Source organism: Siphateles boraxobius, unplaced genomic scaffold (genome assembly GCF_051911475.1).
Source record: "Siphateles boraxobius isolate OS27281-9 unplaced genomic scaffold, OSU_SipBor_1 12, whole genome shotgun sequence".
NCBI lineage: Eukaryota > Metazoa > Chordata > Actinopteri > Cypriniformes > Leuciscidae > Siphateles > Siphateles boraxobius.
Window position 1 is genome coordinate 24,212,635 of NW_027508722.1, and position 22,869 is coordinate 24,235,503.

Here is a 22,869-nt window from a genome sequence, read left to right on the forward strand (position 1 = left end):
CCTGCCATACAAAGCCAATAAGCCATAGTAGGTTAAATGTACAAGTTACAAGTTACTAGCTTTTCTGTTATCTCATAAATTACTATAAGTTATATAAGTTCCTTATTTAAAATATATTAATGAGCAGTGTAACTACAGTATTTAAATGATTTTACTAAAGTAATGTTACATATTAGGCTACATTTGATTTGATTACTTTTTTACATTTCTGACAAATATTAACCATTTTCAAATAAACGGGGTAGTGTTAACCTTATTCAGCACTGAAATCTGTCAAACTTCTTTCAAAGTCCTTCATCACATATTAATATTAAAATAACTTAATTTCAGAGCACCACAAATTCAGACCTCAGCACCTTTATGTACCTTTAATGTAAGATCGTTCTTAGGTCACATTCCAATTTAAAATCATAACATAAAAACTGCAATGGTACTGTTTTTAAAATCATGTGTAGTAGGCCTAAGTGTACAGTAAGTGTGTGTGTAAACATGCTTTAATGAACTAGACTTCAAAAGCTTTTGAATTTGAGCTTAGAGTTCATTTATCAACCTGTCTTTTACTTAAACTTACAAAATAGATACTTTAACTTAGTCTTCAGATAGAGGAGGGTTGCTGCTAGCTCCGTTAAGGTATTTCTGTCCCTCCCAAACTGCATTGAAATGGTATGTTTAGCAGCCAGAATTTAAACATTTTCAGGGGGAGAAACCCCCTGACCCCTCCTAACATGATCCATATCACCCGTCAGAAAAAAATTGCAACATTTCAAGATTTGTCAGATTAAATAAACTAGTTTGTAAACTACAGCAATTTCCCCCTCTTTCTATTATCTGGTTTTAAATGCATTTGTTCATGGATGTCCTGCCTGCACTCAGCATTGAGGTCAGCTGCCACTTAAAGAACTATGATAAATCAGATCGAGTCAGAGCTTTAACCCTTTAGAGACCTAGTGTAGCAGAATTGCAACATTTGTATAAAGTAATTAATTACCTAATTTTCACTAAATGTGGATAAAAACTACACGTTACGTAGCAGTAGAATAGATGACACTCGGATATTGATAAAAGAATGCAACAATGGGCATTATGGGTCAAACATTTTTCTATTGTTCTCACACAATGGAGGCTAATGAACGTAAAAAAAATATTTACATTTTTTGAGCCGTTTCATAATTAAATTCTATATATACAATTTTTAATGAAGTGGTATTAAAATGACCGGTAATACATTTAAAATATTTACATTATTAAAATGATCAAATATTGACATTTCTTGTATATTTTAACGACTATCCTTACTGGTTGTATATATTATATTTTGAAATACATTTGTGTTATGAATTCCAAACTTTTATTTAGTGTTCTGAAATTTTGCAACAATAAATGCCCAGCCCTGCAATTTTTCAAATTATATACCAATGTAATTTTGCCAAAATAGATGTTTTATAACTAATGGCTTCCTAAAGACATTTTAAAAGGGTCCTTTTATGCTTTTTCACTTTTTCAACTTAAGTTAGTGTGTAATGTTTCTGTTTGAGCATAAAAAAGATCTGTAAGGTTACAAAGCTCAAAGTTTACTCCAAAAAGAGATATTTCACTTAAAAGAATCCCCTTTTCAAGAACTACAACGAATGGCTCGTTTGGACTACAATGCGATTTTTCAGGATCTTATGAAGTCATAATGATGCTCATTTAAATAATCCCCACCCACGGAAGACAGAAAAAAGGGACGAGGCCTAGCTGAGCTGCATTAGAGAAGACAGTGTTTTCGCAATGTCAAAGAGACACTGTTTTTTCAACAACATTTGTTCCAAAACTCATTTGTTTGACCTTCCTAAGGCTCACGAAATTAGAGTACTTAAAATTTATTTAAATATTTTATTTATTTTAATTTTATGATCCTGAACATTAAAACCCAAACATTTATCTGTGCGCAGCACATTTGTTTTCTGAAGCTTTTTTAAGCTCTCGCTTTTGTAAGGTGGTTCACCGCCCCTTTGTAAAATTAGCCATGATTTTGTGATCGATTACTGTTTGTATTCCCTTAGTTTTCCGACAAATATCATGATTAAATGGTGGATAACATGTATAATGCATAAGAAAATTACAAACATACCACTCTGAAATGTCCTGTGAATTTCATGCTGGCAAAATCTGTGCATGAAATCCATTCTGCACTGTCCTCTTGTTCGTTAACAATGTCAGGGTCTGAATCGGCTCGAAATTGGTTTGAAATTGATGCCATCCCTATTCATATTTACACTAGAGAAGAACTCGCAGTTATGGAGGGGTGTGACATTTGCAACATATGGGCCAGCTAACCAATCACAGGACATTTGGTATTTCGGAAGGAGGGGCTTCATAGAAATTGGTGTGTTCTAGCCAGACTGGGGAGAAAGGAGCTGTAATAATGTAAAAAATGTGAAAGATAATGTGTTTTTTGAAAAATCAAGCATGAAAACATATTTTAGTACACCCTAAAAACAAAATCCAGACTTTGTAAAAGGGCAAAATAGGACCCCTTTAAAGGGTAAAATATAAATATGCATTCCAAGGGTTAGTTTACCCAAAAATTTAAAAATTGTCATCAGTGACTCAATCTCATGTCGTTAATCTTTGTGTCACAAATTAATATTTTAATTAAATCAGAGAGATTTTTGTCCATTCATTGACAGTCTACGCAACTACCACTTTGACACTTATCAAAAAGTTCATAAAGAGATTGTAATTAATCCATATGAACTAAGCGGTTTAATGCAAATTTTCTGAAGAGAAACAATTGCTTTATATGATGAACAGATTTGTACTACTACTTGCTTGACGCGCAGAACAAACCTGATTTGTTCTTGAAGTTCAAACGTGCTACGTAACACACAAGAATGAATCTCATTGGTTCTCGCACGTCAAGTAAGCAGGCTTGAGCTTCTCTTTACCATATCTGATGTGTGCGTTGATTAATGTTTATGTGAATAAAAGCCTAAATTCGATCTGTTCATCATATAAAGCGATCAAGTCTATTCAAAAAATTTGAACTAAATTCATATGTATTAGTTACAATTTCTTTATAAACTTTTTGAAGCGTCAAAGTGGTAGTTGAGTAGCTGTCAATGAAGGGACAGAAATCTCTCAGATTTCGATAAAATATCTTCATTTGTGTTTTGAAGATGAATGAAAGTCTTACGGGTTCGGAACAACATAAGAGAAAATTATGACAGAATTTTAATTTTTAGGTGAACTATCCCTTTAAGTATATTAACTGTGTCGTTCAGCTATATGGATTTTTCTCTCCCTCTTTACCTCATCTACAGTACTTCCACTTCTTTTTGTGTACTCATCAGTGGGGCCTTTGGTCTGTGTTACTATGACAACCGAGTCAACAGCACCCAAGAGTGGACTAAACACTGGTCAGTTCAGAGGCACTTTGCTGGCCAAGGCTGTGGAAAAACTGTGTGTGTGTGTGTGTGTGTGTGAAGGCATTATGGCTTATGCGTGTACGTGGTGCTATGAGTCACTGTTTGCCTGTGCAGGTGTGTGTGCCTCTCTGTCAGTCATCTTCCCTGTTTTTGTGACAGGACTTGTATATTTTGCAGTCTGTGGGTCAGTTGGCAGGTCCAGGGTCAGCGAGGGGCATGGTGTGCAGGACCTCGTCCAGCAGCTGCAGGGCACGGTGTAGATGAACTTCCACCCAGCATGGAGTCTGTTTGATGGTGTGTCGAGGGTAGTCAGGTCCCCAACCCTTTACAAAACTCAAACGCAGGATACACAAACGACGCAGGTCATCAACACCTATTCCAGCTGCCGCTGACAGACCTACAAAAATGTATAAGGGAGAGTGTGTATTACAGAAAGTAGATAGTTTTTTGAAAGGCATAATTTCAAAACTACGTGTCTTGATTTGATTCTGATTTGCTAGCTCATGGTTCGATTCTGATTCATTTGGGAATATTACAGTTATAGGGCCCATTTTGCTGACATCTAAAGGAAATTCTCTCTCAACTATAAGTTGTAACATTCTAGCTTGGTAGATTACAAAAATAATAATTTTAAGAATTAACAACTGGGTCCAAACTAAGCATTTCTATTGCTCTTTATTTAATAGAGGATAATAGGATAATAGAGTCTTTTTTAAGATTTATTAATAGAACTAGCTCAAAAGAGTAATTTGTTCTTGAACTGGACTACACTGGTCATGCTTTTTAAACCAGTTTATTAGAGTCAATTGCTCGTGAATCAGACTACATTGGTTGCACTGTTTGTTTTTGATTTACTAAAAAAAATGAGTTCATTAGAGCTATTTACTTGTGAATCAGACTACACTGGTCACTTGGTCACGCTGTATATTTTTGATTCACTAAAAACAACCAGTTCATAGAAGTCATTTGTTTGCGAATCGGGCTAAACTTGTCATCCTGTAAGATATTGCATGCAGCTTGTGATAACAACTCAATAGAAAGTATTTTCTTGGCATAATTTTGCTGTACACATGCTTTTCGTCTCATGGCGTTCAATTCAGGCCGCAAACTTGGGTAAAATATGACTTCTTTTGCTGTGGGGCTGTAGATTCAACACACTACACTACGGTTCAGGCATTTGGGGTTTTAAGAATCGTTACCAAGTGTGGTGAGCAGGACGAGGCAGAGGGCCGCGAGAGAGCGGCACGAGGCCGGTGGCGTGATTACTGATGAGTGCCACCTGCGCGACAGTGGAGACCGAAAGAGGAACAGGCCTGGACTTATGTTGTGTTTTGTTTTATTATATGTGACTGCAGTCGTCTGTGAGGGGCTGCTGTCTTTTACTTTCGTTTTGTATTTGTTTTATTTTTGGTATTAAAATGTGTGAACGTTCGCCAGTTCCCGCCTCCTCCTTCCCACAACATCTAACCTCGTTACACCGAGATTGTTCAGAATTGGAAAATCGATATTTGTGGGACCAGTGACTCACTGATGGCAGGAGCAATTCCTCCAACACTGCCAGGCCCAGGGATGTTTCCAGCTACCGCTGCAGCCTGTGCTGCTGCAGCTGCCTGTGCAGTCGCCGCTTGCTGCTGCATCTGCCTGTGACACTGACGAAGATCAAACACCTGGAGGAATAAAAAGGAATTAGGCCACGTCCACACGAAGCCAGAGCTGTCCCTATCCGATCTTTTTTTCCTCGTTCTAAAAAAAAATTCCGTAAACACGTATCTGCGTACACACGAAACCACTGAAACCGACTCAAACCGATGTAGTATACATGCCAGACCAGTATGAGGCGCTGTATTTCTGACACAGATACACTAAAAACAGAGAAGAAGACTTGCGCATAAACCTTTCGCGCTGTATACAATAACATACAGTATGTAATATTAGGCACAGTAGCTTCTTTTCTTTTTTACCAAGAACTTTATTGAACAATATGAAAAACCATAAATGGCCTGGTACAAAATAGGGATGAGTCACGATATTCGATTAGTTAGCTAAAACATTAAGCTTGCCACAAAGAACCGGCAAAAAGCCTAATCATTATGAATGTGTCAAATATAGCAAGGAGACATTTTGTTGAGATGTGTTTTCTGTGACGATGCTCACTCGCCACCTTCGCAGTATTGTGAAGGTGCCTATAAAGAGAAATGCGCACTTCATATGGATTATTAGAGTTGTCTGTTTCTTTTCTTTTCGTTTTGAATTGTTTTGTTTAAAAGTAGACATTTCAAGCTTAGATATGTTTCTGAGTTTCTGTTCATTTATGAGACAAGCTCCAGTTCACGTGCGATGCAAGTTATATCGCGTCGGCGCCTCCGTGTCCTATTGTCTGCTATATTTGCTTCTTATTTATTAAATCCAGGAATTTGGTTGATGAAACATTGATTAAAATTAAGATACAATTTATACAAAACGAAATTCACTTTAAAGAAAGGCTTTATACAAAACAAAACTTAATGAAGTGGTCAAAATGATGCGTCTCGATATTGCGCATCTTATGATTAGGCTACTCACGCTGTTAACTTTTCATATAATCAACATATATGAAATGGAAAAAAATAACATAATATTTAAACATAAATATGAAACTAACTTTTCTTTAATGGCTACAACATGTAGGCCTACAGTACAGAGAAATTTAATGTCGGAGCGAACGCCGTGTTACCGGTGAGCATGAGGGGGCAGAGGTGCGTTTTTTGAATAATAATCAAATAATTCCCAACGATCGTCGAATATTATTTTTGCTTGAAATGCCCATCCCTACAAAATACGAAATGTCTTAATCAGACAAAATACAAGCATCATAGCATAAGAAAGAAATATAAATAAATAAAGAAGTAAAATAAATAAATAAAAATACATTAAAGTAGGCCTAAATAATAAATAAAGAAATAAGAGGCTCAGTAGCTTCTGCAGCATGAACTCAAGCAAGTAGTAGCAGTTGTTGTTGCGGTTATCCTACTGATTTAGCGCGTCTGACTAGTCGACACGTGGGGTGATGACATCATCGTTTCACAAAATATACGGATTGGCCGTACACACGAAGACGCAAGGGTGTCGTTTTCAGATTTATCCACCTTGGGACCCGGTTTAAAAAAATAGCGGTTTCAGTCTCCCAAAACGCCGAATCCGTCTGGACGAAACGCCGATCCGATAAAACATTTGTACGTATACAGCTAAACGTGTCTCCGTGTGGACAGGGCCTTAGTTCACCAGCACTTGGGACAATTGATCTAAATATTTCAGTCCTTGTTCACATTTTTACGTTTAATTTGACTGATTTATGCTTGTTTCATGGAAAAGAAAACGATTTACAATGCCAAAAACATCTATAATATTCGTCTATGTTGCTCTGAGTCTGACACAAGGCTGTTTAATTGCAAAGAATAAAGAATTGCAAAGGTGTGATGTCATTAAAGGTGAACCTTAATGAGGGCTCCTGGGTAGATCTTGTGAACAGCATCCCCTGGGGCTCTCCCTGCCTCCCTGTCCAGGTAGTAACTTTGCACGAAGACAGCATGGTCACTAAGGCAACGCATCCACACGTCCCCCTCCCCACGGCACTCCAGCTGAACACCTTTACCAATGTGAAGCCTGTTGGGTGGATGTCAGGTGTTCATAAGTTTGCATCTTTGTCGGTTGCATATATGAATGACTGTATATATCTATTATGTTGAACGATCGCTGACCGTGCCCTCTCACTGGTATCAGTTCGGTGAACATTGCTAAGCTGACCCAGACAAAAGCGGTCCCCACCCGAAGGGTCCACATATCCATCCACCGTCACCACAGGACAGTTAGCTAGAACCTTAAACATCTCCCCGACCTGCACGTCCATCTCGAAATAAGAGATTGAGCACCAGAACTCTGGGCCTGTAGTGTACACACAGGCTCATTTCAGTGTTAATTACATTTTGTTACAGTGTTAATTACAGTATAAATTACACAATGGGGGGTTCTACCTGGATGATTAGAGACCGGTTGAGGGTATGAGGCTGGTGTGTGATGCTGAGACCCTGGTAACAGTATAATATTTTTTTTTTAAAGGAAACACAATGAAGAATACAATGATGATAAGATGATAGAGAGAAGTATATACTGTAATAGAAGTATATCATTAAATAGCAAGGTATCATTATATATAAACATTATGATTGAAACATTGATGATTTATAATGTTACAAAAAAAATGATATTTCAAATAAATGCGGTATTTTTGAGTTTTCTATTCATCAAAAAATCCTGAAAAAAATGTATCACTGTTTCCACAAAAATATTAAACAGCACCACCGTTTTCAACAGTAATAATTCTTGAGCAGCAAATCAGCATATTAGAATGATTTCAGAAGGATCATGTGACACTGAAGACTGGAGTAATGATGCTGAAAATACAGCTTGGCCGTCCCAGGAATACATGACATTTTATAATATATTCAAATATAAAACAGCTATTATAAATTGTAATAATATTTCAAATTATTACAGTTTTTATTGTATCTTAATCAAATAAATGCAGCCTTGGTAAACATATTTCTTTCAAAAACATCTTACCGCCTCCAGACTTTTGAACAACAGTGTATGTATGTATTATATATATATATATATATATATATATAATTTATCAATTATCAATTTAGACAGTTATCATTATTTATTTTTTACAAAAACTGTTGACATGATCAGTATTTACATACAGAAGTGGCTCGTATGAGGGGGAGGGGCTTGGTGATGACTCCGCCCATTCTGCTGTGCTCCAGTAGGAGTATAAGAGGCTGTGCTGGTCCCTGTCCAGGTTGTTGCTGAGACATAATAAACAGATTTAACATGACTTGAATCGATACTATGAGTCTTTCACTGATAATATCATACAAATAAACTGCCTTACAAACATATACAACTTCTCAAGTCTCAATGATAAAATTCAACACAGTCAATGGCGAATAGGAGTGTAAATATTAATCGATTCGTATCGATGCATCGATTATACAGCCGACGATTCGATGCATCGACCCGTCCGCAAGAGTATCGATTAATGTGTTTGTTTTGCCGCCTGTCTATTTTCAGCATCCGCTCATATGCGTACAAACGATTGTTGTTATGCACTGGGCTAACGTAACTAAACTGCCAGTGTGAATGCACCTTCAGTCACTTAGTCGGCGAATTCCAAGCTAGCAGTTATTAGCGTAAACAAACAGGCGCTAACGTGTACAAAAGGCTACTTCAACAGCTTACTTGAAAAGTCTAGGGTGCTTTCACACCAACTCGGAACGGGCACGGTTCGCATGAAAAATCGCTAATTATGTAAACGCTGTCTGTCACGCTGACCCTGGTGCGCACTGGGATACCAAACCCGAGACTGCCTGGAGGAGGTGCACTGAGTTCGGTTGCACTCGAACCGTGCCGCGGCTCGCGTGAATGTGAAAGCATCACGGACTCGGGTGCGTACTTGTTCAGGAAGTAAGTGACCAGCGCATTCTTTTTAGCTGATTATGATGTATTTAGTTAAATAAAACACATGTAAGGGCTGATAGTGTTGATAATTTACCTTGGATAAGAGCGAGAGAGAGTCTGCAGTGTATTCGCACACACATAGCGCGTGGACTCAGGGCAACACATTAATGGAAATCCACTGTCTCCTGCGTTTGCAATCAGCAAAAAGCCAAATGCGGCACACAGTAAACCGGTGTTGTTCACTCAGCTGTGCATAATAGCACCAAATAAAATAAAAAACACAATATATTGACCCGCGTTTTGTTTTCTATCATGCGTCGTGCACGTTTGCGATGACGTAAGATGCACGGAAACACACCAGGATTCGATAGAATCAAGTTCTCTTTCATCATCTCGTGTTCGAGATCCACCTATGGGAAGGGCATCCGTACCTGACCTCTGCAGAAGCATCCAATTGCACCAAGTCTGGCTAGACAGACAGAAGCGCGCAGCCAATGCCAGGTGAGGCCACACCCCCTCACCTAAGGGCATATAACATCTGGGCGCGCTGCTATTCCTCAGTTGACATTCGCTTCTCGCGATCTCTGCATCTCACAGCTCGGTTGGATTTTTACACTGCTCACCTCGTGTCTTCAGGAGGACATATCGACCAGATCAGCCTCCGCCGGACGTGACAGTTGTTTATTTTTCAACTACTGCTGCTTTGCATTCGGAGCCGCCCACGCTCTCGCTATTTTCACCGTTTCTCCTCACGGCTGCCCGCCACGGATTTCTCCGTTTTCTTCGCTGGTATGTCACTGTCTAAGCCTGCAGCCTCTCCAGGGGATAGCATGTCACGGGCCTGCCCGGCCGCGTGTGGTGCCCTCATCGCAGCTAAGGATCTTCATCAGCTTTGCGTGGTCTGTTTGGGTCTTAAGCACGCTCGGGAAGCCCTTGAAAACCCGGAGAATTGCAGTTTCTGCCTCTTGCTGCCTAGGAAGCTGCTAAAACGCCGTCTTAAGGTGGCAGTGACACAGTGCACCGGGCTCAGCCCTTCTGACTCGGACGGGGGACACGGTGATGACGACGCGCTACCGGGGGCCTCCCGGGGCGCAACGTCTCTCGTCTGGGCTGACCAGCCCAATCCCGCCTTCCCCGAGGAGGACATCTTCGGGGACAACCTCACTCTCGTCCACGACCTGCCCGGTTCTGGCGAAGAGGAGGATGCGGCCATTCTTGGGGTTTCAGAGGACGAGGAGGCCATCCCGCCCTCTGGTGTTCCCCAGGCTACGGCCCACGCGGTTCTGCCTCAAGCCATCCTCCTGGAAGTGTGTGAGCGAGCGGCCGCTCGTCTCAACATCGAATGGCCGGCACCGCAGAGCGCCACCGACCAGGAGAGGGATATTTATGATGGGAAAGTGCTGGGACCCCCTCCCGGCCCGAGGAAACAACTCTTCCCCATCCTCCCGGCGTGCGCGAAGCACATGAGAAATTATTGGAGCGACCCGCTCGACTTCAAACACGGTCTCACGGGACTCGAGGTTAAGGACATGGCGGCGCACGGTATGGGCGAACCTCCCACCGTCGAACCTTCCATCGCCAGGCACCTTAACCCCGCTCAGGGCGGGCTGCTCGCTCCCCCCAAGCCGGTCTTGCCCAACAAGATGGACCGTTTTGCTGCCTCCGTTCACCAGGCAGCTTATAAGTCCTCGGCCGTGGCTGTCAGGGCCCTTAACGTTTCTTCGCTCCTCTCCGCCTACCAGGCGGAGATCCTTGAAGAGTTAGGGCAACAATTGGAAAAGGGAAATCCTTCTGAAACCCTGTGGAAGGAGATCCTAACGGTGAACGACCTCGTCCTCCGTAACGCTCGGCAGGCCGTCCAAGCTTGCGGGCGCTCCATGGCGCTTTCCGTGGTCGGAGAGCGCGCGCTCTGGCTGAACCTGTCGGGACTCCCTGACAGTGAGAAACGGCGCATCGCGGGCGCGCCGGTGGAGCCCGGCCGGGCTCTCTTCGGCCCCGCCGTCGCACTGATGCAACAACGGTGTGACGATAAGAAAAAGGAGGATGAGGCCTTCAAACTTTGCCTTCCTAGGAAGTCAGTCCCACGCCAGGCGCCCCCTGTGCGTTTGCCTAACCCACCGGCCACGGGACGACAGTTTCATCAGGGCAGAGAAAAGCCCCGCAACAAACCACCCCCTCGGCAACATAACCCAGCACCTACACACAAGCACTGGGGTAAGCCCGCTCCCGCCGCGGCCGCGGCCGGGAGACCTGCGAATTCCAACCCCACCGACTCGAAACGCAAGCGGCCTGCCTGATGTTCAGCCGATGGGGGCTTCGAGTCCATGTTCACGGGCCGCAAGCCCTTCGGACTCCCCTCCTCTTCTAGGACCCCCGTCCAAAAAACCCAGGGGGTCCCGCGGATGGGTCAGCTCTCCGTGTGTAAACGAGACTGCCCAGCTCGTGTGTTCGAGAGATGTGTGTTTTCCCCCCACGTTCAGGGGGCCCTTTGTAAGGGAAAGTTTAAGCTCAGTGACACCACACTGCCCACACTCTGTTCCCCTCACTCTCTCAATAAAGGCTTCGGCCCCAGTGTTTGCCCAACACAAAACACACAAAACACAAAAAAATACGAATCAAATGAATTCGTTTCGGCGGGAAAACCTCTCTCCGCAGAGAGAATTCATCTCACTGCAGAGAGAGGAAATCCCTCCGAACCCCTGCATGTCGCCTCTAGTGTACCCACTAGATGGCGCCATTGCATCACAAATAAACCTGTCGGTCTCACACAGCTCCGCTCTGGCCCGAGCGGGAGCTCTCGCGAGTCACGAAGCGGCTTGGCGAACCGTTTCAGCTCCCGAGTGGGTGATGCGTACAGTAATGCAGGGTTACAGATTGCAATTCGCAGTAAAACCCCCGCATTTCAACGGCATTCTCTTTTCTCACACGGAAGAGAACGCCTCTCACATTCTGAAAGAGGAAATTTCATCTCTCTTAAACAAGGGAGCGATTCAGGTGGTACCTCCCAATCTGATGAACCAGGGTTTTTATTCCCGTTATTTTCTGGTCCCGAAAAAAGGCGGCTCTCTCCGCCCTATCTTGGACCTTCGAGTGTTGAACAAACATTTGAGGAAATACAATTTCAGAATGCTGACACAAGGCGCACTCGCCCGTGCCATAAAACAGAACGACTGGTTCACATCAGTCGATCTGAAAGATGCTTTCTTTCACATAAGCATCTATCCTCCGCACAGGAAGTTTCTTCGTTTCGCCTACCAGGGCATATGTTACGAATTCACAGTTCTTCCGTTTGGACTCAGTTTGAGTCCCCGGTCTTTCTGTCTGTGCGCGGAGGCGGGCTTAGCACCTCTGAGAATATCAGGTCTGAGAATCCTGACTTATATAGACGATTGGCTCATCATAGCCGAATCAAAGGAGAAGGTGTTGCAGGACACCGACCGTGTGCTCGCGCACATCACATCGCTCGGGTTTCAAGTGAATGTGAGCAAGAGCAATTTCACGCCCAGTCAGAATGTCATTTTCTTGGGCTTGGAGTTGAATTCGGTCTCCATGCGAGCGCGCCTCTCTCAAGAGCGCGTTCGCTCTCTGATGAACTGTCTGACGCAGTTCAGAGAAGGGGCGAAAGTGCAATATCGCACATGTCTCAGGCTACAGGGTCTCATGGCTTCATCCACCCAAGTTGTGCCATTGGGACTTCTGAGGATGAGGGCGTTCATGAAATGGGTCTTGTCACTACATTTCAGCCCGATTCGCGACCTTTGCCGCTCGGTAACAGTGACACGCGCCTGCTCGGCGACCTTGCGCCACTGGGAGAGCGAGAACTTTTACGCACGGGGAACCCCTCTGGGGGCGGTTACGATGCGGAAAGTTGTGACGACAGATGCGTCCTTGACAGGCTGGGGTGCCACCCAGGAGGGCAGAACGGTGAACGGTCTGTGGCCAAACAGACTACGTTCAGCGCACATAAACTATTTAGAGCTTTTAACCATTTGGAAAGCTCTGAATCATTTTCTGCCTCGCCTGCAGGGACATCACGTTCTAGTACGGTGCGACAATACCACGGCTGTGGCTTATATCAACCGTCAGGGCGGCATGCGCTCGTCGAAACTCCACGCTCTAGCTTACAAGCTTTTGGTGTGGAGCAGACGGGTTTTCCTGTCGTTACGCGCAACTCACGTTCCGGGCATTCTGAACAGAGGTGCGGATCTGCTATCAAGGGGAAACCCAATCTACGGAGATTGGCGTCTTCACCCTCAGATAGTGGAAATGCTATGGATGAGATTCGGACGGGCGAGCGTAGATCTATTCGCCTCGCGCGAAAACTACCATTGTCCTATGTTCTTCTCTCTAAGGGACATGGACGCGCCCCTCGGGGTAGACGCACTGGCCCACCCATGGCCCAGAGTGCTCCTGTATGCTTTTCCTCCCCTGTGCCTGATAATTCCCTCATTGGCCAGGGTGAGAGAGCAGGGCCTGTCTCTCATTCTGATAGCACCCAGGTGGCCCAAGGCACCATGGCTGGCGGAGATAATTCCTCTGTTATACGCCGAGCCGTGGCGCCTTCCCGTTCGCACGGATCTATTGTCCCAAGCCAACGGGGAGATTTACCACCCCCACCCGGACAGGGTGGCTCTCTGGGCCTGGCCCGTGAGAGGACGAACCTGAACGCACTTGGGCTTTCGCCGCGTGTGGTCGCCACTATTCAGAATGCCAGGGCCGTCTCTACACGGTCCTTATATGGCTGTAAGTGGCACGTGTTCGAAGGGTGGTGCGATGGGCGCGGTCTCACATCTTATCAGTGCTCAGTTCCTGATATTTTGTGTTTCCTTCAGGACCTCATGGAAAAAGGGAGGTCTTTTTCCACCATTAAGGTCTATTTGGCTGCGATTTCAGCCTGTCATGTGGGTTTTGAGGGCTCTACTGTCGGGCAGCACCCTCTAATCCGCAGATTCATGAAGGGTGCACGCCGCTCGTTGCCAGTCATCAGGAGAACTGTTCCGGAATGGGACCTCTCCATGGTGCTGGAAGCACTGTCTCAACATCCTTTTGAGCCCCTGGGGAGTATTTCCCTTAAGCTGCTGTCCTTCAAGACAGCTTTGCTCTTGGCCTTGGCATCTGCCAAACGTGTCAGTGAGCTACATGCACTCTCGGTTCACCCCTCGTGCACTAAGTTCTCCCTCAGTGGAGATAAGGTTTCCCTTAAGCCTAACCCGGCCTTCATGCCGAAGTGCTTCCCTGCGTTCACTTCGGAGGTGTTGGAGCTGTCCGCTTTTCACCCTCCACCTTTTACCTCTCTGGAGGATCAGAGGCTGAATGCTCTGTGTCCAGTCCGTGCTTTACAGGCTTATATGACCAGGACCAGCGCTTTCCGGAAGAGCGACCAGCTCTTTGTTTCATGGGCCCCTCCGCACAGAGGGAGTCCCATATCGAAGCAACGCCTCTCACATTGGGTTGTGGGCGCTATAACTATGGCTTATGAAGCAAAGGGAGTGCAGCCCCCAAGGGGCATCAGAGCTCATTCCACAAGGGGCTTAGCCGCCTCTTGGGCTTTGTTTAGGGGAGTGTCACTGCAGGACATCTGCTCCGCTGCCAGTTGGGCTTCTCCTCATACCTTTGTGCGTTACTACCGGCTGGATGTCACCAGAACCTCGGTAGCACATTCGGTTTTAGGGGTTGGGTCTTCTTAGCTCTTCCCTGTACCCTGTTGAAACCAATAAGAGTGAATGGCCCGGCTGGTCATGTTCATTCTTGCCACCAAACATTTACTTCCCGTTATGGGTTTAGTTTATGTGCCTTGGTGGGTTGGGGGTACTTTCATGTATGTGTCTCATGCATGCTTCATGTCCTGCGTGTCCACAGCAGTCGGTGTGGCGTCACCTTTGCAGGTTCATGATTAATGGACGTGTCAGGCACCGCCTCCCCGGGGTGACCGTCTTTCTCTGGCTTTCAGAACCTCACTGTGAGTGTATTGGGCAATCGGGGAGCTGTCCATGTCTCTCCCATAGGTGGATCTCGAACACGAGATGATGAAAGAGAACAATAGGTTACTATCGTAACCCCGGTTCTCTGAAACATCGAGTGGAGAGATCCACCAGCTTTGCCCCGCTTGCTGCACGAGAAGCGAATATACTTACTGAGGAATAGCAGCGCGCCCAGATGTTATATGCCCTTAGGTGAGGGGGTGTGGCCTCACCTGGCATTGGCTGCGCGCTTCTGTCTGTCTAGCCAGACTTGGTGCAATTGGATGCTTCTGCAGAGGTCAGGTACGGATGCCCTTCCCATAGGTGGATCTCTCCACTCGATGTTTCAGAGAACCGGGGTTACGATAGTAACCTATTGTTTTGAACTGAATGCAGTAACTGTTATATTTGCTGTTCTATTTGCAGTGCATTGAGCACAACATACACATTATGTGAATAGAATACTGTTCCTGTATTCTCAATAAAAGGCAAATTATAAACATTTTTGTTGATTTATTTGAAACTTAATAGATATAATGTAAAAATATCGATTATTGAATCGTATCGAATCGTATCGCGGGGAATTCTGAAGTATCGAAAATAATCGAATCGTTGGCTTAAGAAATCGGTATCGTATCGAATCGTCATGAAGGCTCCGATTTACACCCCTAATGGCGAACACAAGACTGTACATGATTTCTGCATGCACTTACTGTGGTAAGAGCCCTGTGTCTGTGTGTGTTTGGAGGTGCTGTATTCACTCTGACTGATAGAGGGCTGCTGGGACGAGGGCTGGCTGTGTGTGGGTACGTGACTATGTGTTGGGGTGGAAGGTGGAGAGCTGGAGGTCAATCCCCTTCCCGCTGGGGAGGTGATCTGCAACAGTCCCTCAGGTCGTTCTATCTGCATGGACAACCTGGAAGCACTCGCTTTAAAAAGAGTTAGACAGAGAGAATGAGATCAATTGTTTTAATACAACAAAGAGGCCATGATTCCACTTGTTTGGTAGCCACAGCTAGTAAGGTGCAATCACCAATGTGACAGCTAAAGCATGAACTGTCACACAAAACAAAAAAATTCATTTTAATTTTGATTTTCAACTGTTCCAAAACCACATTTTACGTATTTTTTAATTATATACACTAGCAGTCAAAAGTTTGGAATAATTACGATTTTCCAAAAATGTTTTAGAAAGAAGTCTCTTATACCAGTGTATAAAATATTATTCATATTATACGGTAACACTTTACAATAAGGTTTAATTTGTTGACATGAGAATGTCTACAGCATTTATTAATCTCAAAGTTAATGTTCAAAATGTACTAGTAAATATTTAAAAACAAAACTTATTTGTTAACATTAGTTATTGCACTGTGCACAACTAACATAGTTTTATTAACTAATGTTAACAAAGATTAATAAATTCTGTAATAAAATGTATTGCTCATTGTTGGTTCATGTTAATTAATACATGAATTAATGTTAAGTGTTGCCTAATATATTTATAGAGTCAAGTTAAAAATAGTCTTGTTTGGTCATATGCAAATACCTTCTAAAACCAATCAGGGTCAGGTGAACCTAAAATCACCCACACATCCCTATTATAATCAATCTATCAATAGATAAAATAAATTTAAATTAAGCTAAATAACTTCATAAATAATAAAACAAAAAAGTAAAATAAACATATTAAATATGTCTCATAATGCAATATGACGATTTCTGCCTTGATCAAGCTTCGCTATACTTACAGGGTGGAGAGAGGGGCAGGCTGGGGTAGAGAGTGACAGAGGAAGTGGTTCGCTGGGGCGGCTCTGGGGACATCAGTCTCATTTGCTGTGGGCTGTAGTGATCTGGAGGATGATGGTCTTGATGTAAGGTCATACTCGACGGACCCTCCATCTGGATGCAGTCATGTATGTGCTCTTCTTTTATCAGCCTACCTGAGGGATGAGAACGGGTGTCAAAACATCTTTGAGCTCCTTTCTATACTCCTGTTCATTTGTCTATCTCACTGCAAGGCGAGTCCTTGCATGTCTTGATCTGACACATTTTATGGCAGTCTCTGTCTGATTAAAGGCTGGCTGCCAGCAGCATAGCGATCAGGGCCGTCAGCGATTAGCCCAAATGATTGTTTGAGGCATTCTTTCACATGTGGAGAAGAAATACAAGCTCTAATAGCCACCACTATTCAGTCAGAGCTCCGCTTACCTGTGTTTGGCAAACTGAATCCCACTGCAAGATGAGAAGAAAGAAAAAGTGAAGAACACTGCGTTATATAATAAAATCACTAAAAATATCAACCCTGAATCACGTTCAAGTATACTGAATGTTCCATAACAAAATATTTCCCTGCTAAAAACTTTTTGTTAGTTTCATAGCAGTTTGTGTTTTGAGAAACATACGCACCGATCCCAGGGGACACCACTCGCTCATAGTGGTAAGGGTTCACACACACGTTATCGTACTTCAGATCGAATGCATACTGACAGAACTTGACATGCTTGAGTTCATTCTTGTGGAGGTCTGGCCATCGCCACAGACGAGCGTATATGACGTGAGGGAAACCCTTCCGCCCAGCCACCTGAGGAGCAATGACAATCAACAGTACAGTATTATAACAGGGTTTAATTCACACTCTCACAGCAATGACTTTTTTTTACTTTTAGTGCGATATTAATAAAACATTTTGAATAATTATGTATTTAAATTGCCTAATATTAAAGGTTAAAAGTTACATAGAATTGAGTTACGAACATTTAGCAAAGATAATGATTCTGTTCTACCTTTTTGTTGATCATTTTGTTTTTCTTATATCTATTTAGTATTATTTATTATGCGCTGACTGAAAAATTCCCTGGACTGCATGCACTGGTAATCGGAGTGTCCTCAGTATCATATTCATTCTCCACCCTGTCCCGAGTTTTAACACCATTCTAAAGAACTATTCAGCTCTCAGAGAAAAATGAATTTGATGATTTTGGCTCACGTGAAAGACATAACTAATGGCTTAGACATAGAGTTTGTTACACTTTTTTGCCAAATGAAATAGAAGACTATAGCTGTAATGTGATGTAAAACATGACTGGAAAATTTGACTATCATGGTCTCTCATCTTTGTTTAACAGACCTTAATTATGAGATTTTACGTGAATATTAGGGCTCAAAAATAATGAATTGCTTTTAATCTCATGATTTATTTTCAGAATGTCAGGCTTTTAATTTGGTCAAATTTGCTTTATATTCACTACCATTCAAAAGTTTGGGGATGGTAAGATATATTTTTTTATGTTTTTGAAAGAAGTATCTTAAGTTTGCCAAGGCTGCATTTATTTGATCAAAAATACAGAGAAATTAAGAAATTTTATTACAATTAAATAATACATATATTTTACCATGTAATATATTTCTGGTATGGAAAAGCTTAATTTTCAGCATCATTCCTCCAGTCTTCAGTGTCACATGATCCTTAAGAAATCATTCTAATATGCTGATTTGCTGCTCAAGAAACATTTCTTCTCATCAATGTTGAAAACAGTTGTATTTCCTAAAAAAAAATTTAAACTGATTTAAAAAAATCACGATTTTTTTTATAAATAGAAAGTTCTAAAATGTAAAAAAAATCTTTACTGCCACTTTTGATCAATTTAATGCATAGCCTAATTACTGAATAAAAGTATATTTTTTTTACTGTAATGACCCCTAAATTTCATATTGCAGTGTATATTTATATAATATTTTTTCTATCAAAATGTAGTGTATTTGGTTTTAAAGAAAACTAAATGTTTTAGTGCTATATTAATTTTACATTAAAATAATACTATACATATATTTATATAATATTACACCAAAGTTTGGGGATGGTAAGATGTATTTGTTTAAGTTTTTGAAAGAAATATCTTAAGTTTGCCAAGGCAATATTACACATATACAATATAATATATAATACTATCATCTGACAGCTCATCGTTCAATCACGGTCATTCCAAAGTTTCAGGAGCATGACATCACACAGAAAGATGTTACAAATGGACAGAAGTCAGAGAAAGAGAAGGAGCAGAATATAAAAGGTACAGAGAAACATTTGACTCTGCTGTCAGACCATCTTCTCTAAATCATGTGTGAGTGGCAACACACTGTGACCTCATTTGCTATTGGAATGACTTTCAATACTCCACCCAGGAGACTGACCTTCCTGAGCGAGTCAAAGCAGAGACAGTCGGCGCACAGACAGAGAGAGCTGGTTCACTGCCAAACCCATTACGTTTTACAAACTCACACACAGAAAGAGCACCATATTAAACTCAGAACCCTTTCATTTTCATAAACATAACATTTCTCCACTAACAAACCCTAATAACTGTGCGTGACATGAAACAGAGTTCAGCTCACATGATACACATACGGATATTACCGATGCAGGCATACATTCAGAACTTGTTGCATAAATGTCCTACTTGAATGCATGGCACTCATGCTTCAAATACTGACACATACACAGACTACGAGACAGACAGGCTTAAGCTTGGCCATGCCCCTTTCCTGTGTTTCAGACAAAACAACCCTTCCTCGCCCTCCACCCGCCTCTCTCCCCGTCTACAGCTGGGGGAAGGGAAAACTTTCTGTCTCATTCTCCACGGGCCTCTCCTCTCTCTCTAAAATCATGAGCTGACTATTTTGGGAGAAAAGATTTCTTCCATGTTGACATCACTCATACCTCGATTCTCCTCCTCTGATGGTTATAAATGCCGCAGAGGTGAAAGTCTGCCAGACGTTTGGTCTTAAACATGAAAAGTGATCACGTTACAAAATGTCATACTGTATTAACATCCATTATGATATGATGGGACTGTTTATTTTTCAGTTAAAGTGTTTATGCATGCTTTTTGGATTAACTGGCTCTTTAAGTGAATCTTTTTCAGTTAACTATGTTCGTGAGAATTCATTATAACGTAGATGACACGAGTGCAGTCACTTCTGTTGTGGAAGTTGCATGGAACCTCTAGGAAAAATGTGGTGTATGTCTTTTCCTGTATTTTGACATGTAATTAACGCTGACATGCGGGAGCTTTATTTTATATTGTTTATGTTCAGATTTCATTTGAAGTGGAGAACTGGCCACATACCCTGTTTACACTGTGTCAGTAGCATGAGGAAAAATAATTAACACTGAAAAATGATTGGACTTTTCCATAATAACAGCCAATTTATGTGTAAGATGATACCAACAGCCTGGTATAGAATATATTACCCTGCTGAAAAGACCAACATTGCTTAGCATGCTAATATTTATGTTATTTTAGTATAAATACACACATATATATTGAAAGATTATGTGTATTTCAGTTAACTTTAGTCAGATGCATTGACATTGTGACTGTGCCTCAGATGCAATCAACTCTATCTGTGTCTGTAAAGGTGTGAACCAAATGGCCCATACAGACGTATGGCCCGTAGAAACTGATGGGTGTGAATGACAAAAGAAACAACATTGCTCAGAGTAGATTGCAATGTTGATCAATCTCCTGTGGGAGGTCCTAACAGTTTCCCTTTTGTCTTCATACACAAATTTTGGGTTAAGATTATTGAAGGACGACACGCTAACATCATTGCTGAAGAACTGCTACACTACAAACCTCCAATAAATTCTTCTCCCCACACAAACTCTGGTCAAAAAATATTTTATGTATTAGAAAAATCGAAAACATTGGCGAGCCACCCAAATGACCGCTTATTTTAATTTTAGTTTAAGTAATTTTGTTACGCGTTTTTGTCATTTTTATTTTATTTTATATATTTTTTTCAGTTTTAGTACTTTAACTTCAGTTCAATTTCAGTTAGTAGTTTACAAGTTTCATATACATTTTTTTTAAAGGTTAAGTTGTTCATTTAATATTTACATTTCATTTTATTTTAATTTCAATTACCAAAAACGTACTAGTATATGTTGCGTTTTGGATGCTGGTGCCTATTTTGGTATTCTTGTTTCCCCACCAGAATTCTTAAATAGAATTTGCTTCCTTGGTCAACCAGCTTCATCAGAAATCACTGACCAGTTGTAGTTTCACCAGATCATGCATTTGTCTGATTGTCACACGTGTGATTAATTTGTGTTAAAAACCAATGATGTTGGCTGTTAATGCACTGACCTGCAAACGTCCGTCCAGCGTTCTTTGTATGGTGACACACTTGCTTGGATGGACTCCATTTGTTGTGATAGCAGTGATGAGGGAGTCAAGCTCATCTCTTTTCTCTTTGAGTTTCTTTACCAGACTTTCAATGGCACGCTTGGCAAAGCTCTCATTCTCTCCTCCCTGGCGGTGGCACATCAGGCTGTGAACGATGCTTAAACACGCATCACTGCTGCTGGGGGCATTCACAGACATTCTGCTCCCACTATTTTAGAAGAGAAAAAGAAATGGTATATGTGTATGGCCTGGTTACTTTACCAACACTTAAAAATGTATGAATGTCATTGCAGTGGATATTAAAACATAAAATCACATAGCCCTAGTACCTATATGAAGAAAGAAAGAAATACAGCACAAGCACACTTTTCACTCAAAACATTTCACAAAAATTGGTTTGTCAATCTTGCCTTGAACTTAGTTCTGAGAAATGTTTGTTATCTAATGCAATGGTTCCCATCTGTTGAGTTGCAACCCTGGTCTGTGGACAGCAGGGAAAAAACAATGCAAATACAAATAATACAATTATTTAAATGCTATGCTAATTGTATCTATTTAGTATAATAGTATATAGGTTGATAGTCAGAATACATATAGGCTTATGAACTTTCAAAATGAAACCTTCTATTTTTGACTTCCATGGCTACGTGTCCAGTCAACCTAGATACTGTATTTTGTCATATTGTACTATATTTGTGTGTAAAATTCTAAATATTGTTGGGCTTATGCAGTTCAATGTTATAATAATATTTAGTATTAAAGACATTTTTTTAACTTTTGTAACTATTTTCGTGTCACCAGCCCACTTGATGTCAAATACGATTCTGAAGCAAAACCAGTGAGTGTGGAACCACTGATCTAAGGCAATACAATACAAACATTTCAAATGTGGTTAAAATGTCTAAATACTTTTGGGGCCACTGTATAGTTTTCAAAGCAATAATGGAAAATCATACAAATACAAGAATGTAACCACAGGTCTCAGAACTGGGCATTTAGACTGACAGTGCTAGTACTACACAGGTGATGTGAGACTCTGGGTTTAACGCAATTTAAAGTAGGCAGTAGGACAAAAAACACTATGTTTTAGCATAAAGGTATATAGAAAAGTACAGTTCAATCTAACTTTATTTATTAACTAAACAAATAAATGTATATCATATTCCATGATATATGTGTCTCATTCTGAAGTTCAGTAACGTTAAGGGAAACGCCGAAGAGTTACTTCCTGAATCAGACAAAATTTGTTCGGTTTCACTCTTTCTGAGACGGTATAGTTACTCCCACCACAACTATTAATTACTAAATACATAAAACATAAACGTCAAGTTAATATAAAGACTACTTACATGTTATGTGTCACATGTGCTTTACTCTTCTGTGTATGTCTGCGGCTGCGCCCGTCTGAATCTGACTCGCTCGCGCGCATATCCAGTGAGTGATTGAGTGAGAGAGAGAGAGAGAGAGAGAGAGAGAGAGAGAGAGAGAGAGAGAGAGAGAGAGAGAGAGAGAGGTAACTCCCCTGGCGATACAAACGTAAGAGTTATTTGTCAAACAAATAAAGCGCAATAAAACTAAAATCTGAAATATGAAACAGACATGGTGGTGGTGTGTGTGTGTTCAGCAATAAGTAGGCTAACATAAATAGATTAATCATGTTAACAAACAAAAACTTTAAATCTGCTTAAGATGGTATGCTGGTCTTAATGATCCCCCTAGACTGGTCAGGCTGGAGCTCAGCTGATTTACCTGGGCTGCGTTTCTCAAAAGCATCGTGAGCTAGGTTGATCGTAGATACTATTAGTCTCCATT

At 41.7% G+C, this 22,869-nt stretch overlaps 1 protein-coding gene across 2 annotated transcripts; it reads right to left on the bottom strand.

Moving 5' to 3' along the window:
- Positions 1 to 353: 353 nt before the first annotated feature.
- Positions 354 to 22,498, bottom strand: smad10b (SMAD family member 10b). Of its 2 annotated transcripts, none has more exons than XR_013196975.1 (12): positions 22,407 to 22,498; positions 21,019 to 21,265; positions 17,279 to 17,453; positions 17,081 to 17,104; positions 16,621 to 16,812; positions 15,583 to 15,798; positions 8,153 to 8,257; positions 7,421 to 7,474; positions 7,161 to 7,331; positions 6,884 to 7,052; positions 4,939 to 5,077; positions 354 to 3,807 (listed from the first exon to the last, which is right to left on the bottom strand). XR_013196975.1 is itself a non-coding variant. In XM_077214185.1 (12 exons), exons 1-12 carry the CDS (start codon positions 22,484 to 22,486, stop codon positions 3,596 to 3,598), a joined length of 1,797 nt encoding a protein of 598 aa, XP_077070300.1. In that variant the 5' UTR covers positions 22,487 to 22,498; the 3' UTR covers positions 354 to 3,595. The 2 variants fall into 2 exon arrangements, 1 of the variants encoding a protein (XP_077070300.1); XM_077214185.1 differs by having other exon boundaries at positions 7,148 to 7,331.
- Positions 22,499 to 22,869: the final 371 nt, after the last annotated feature.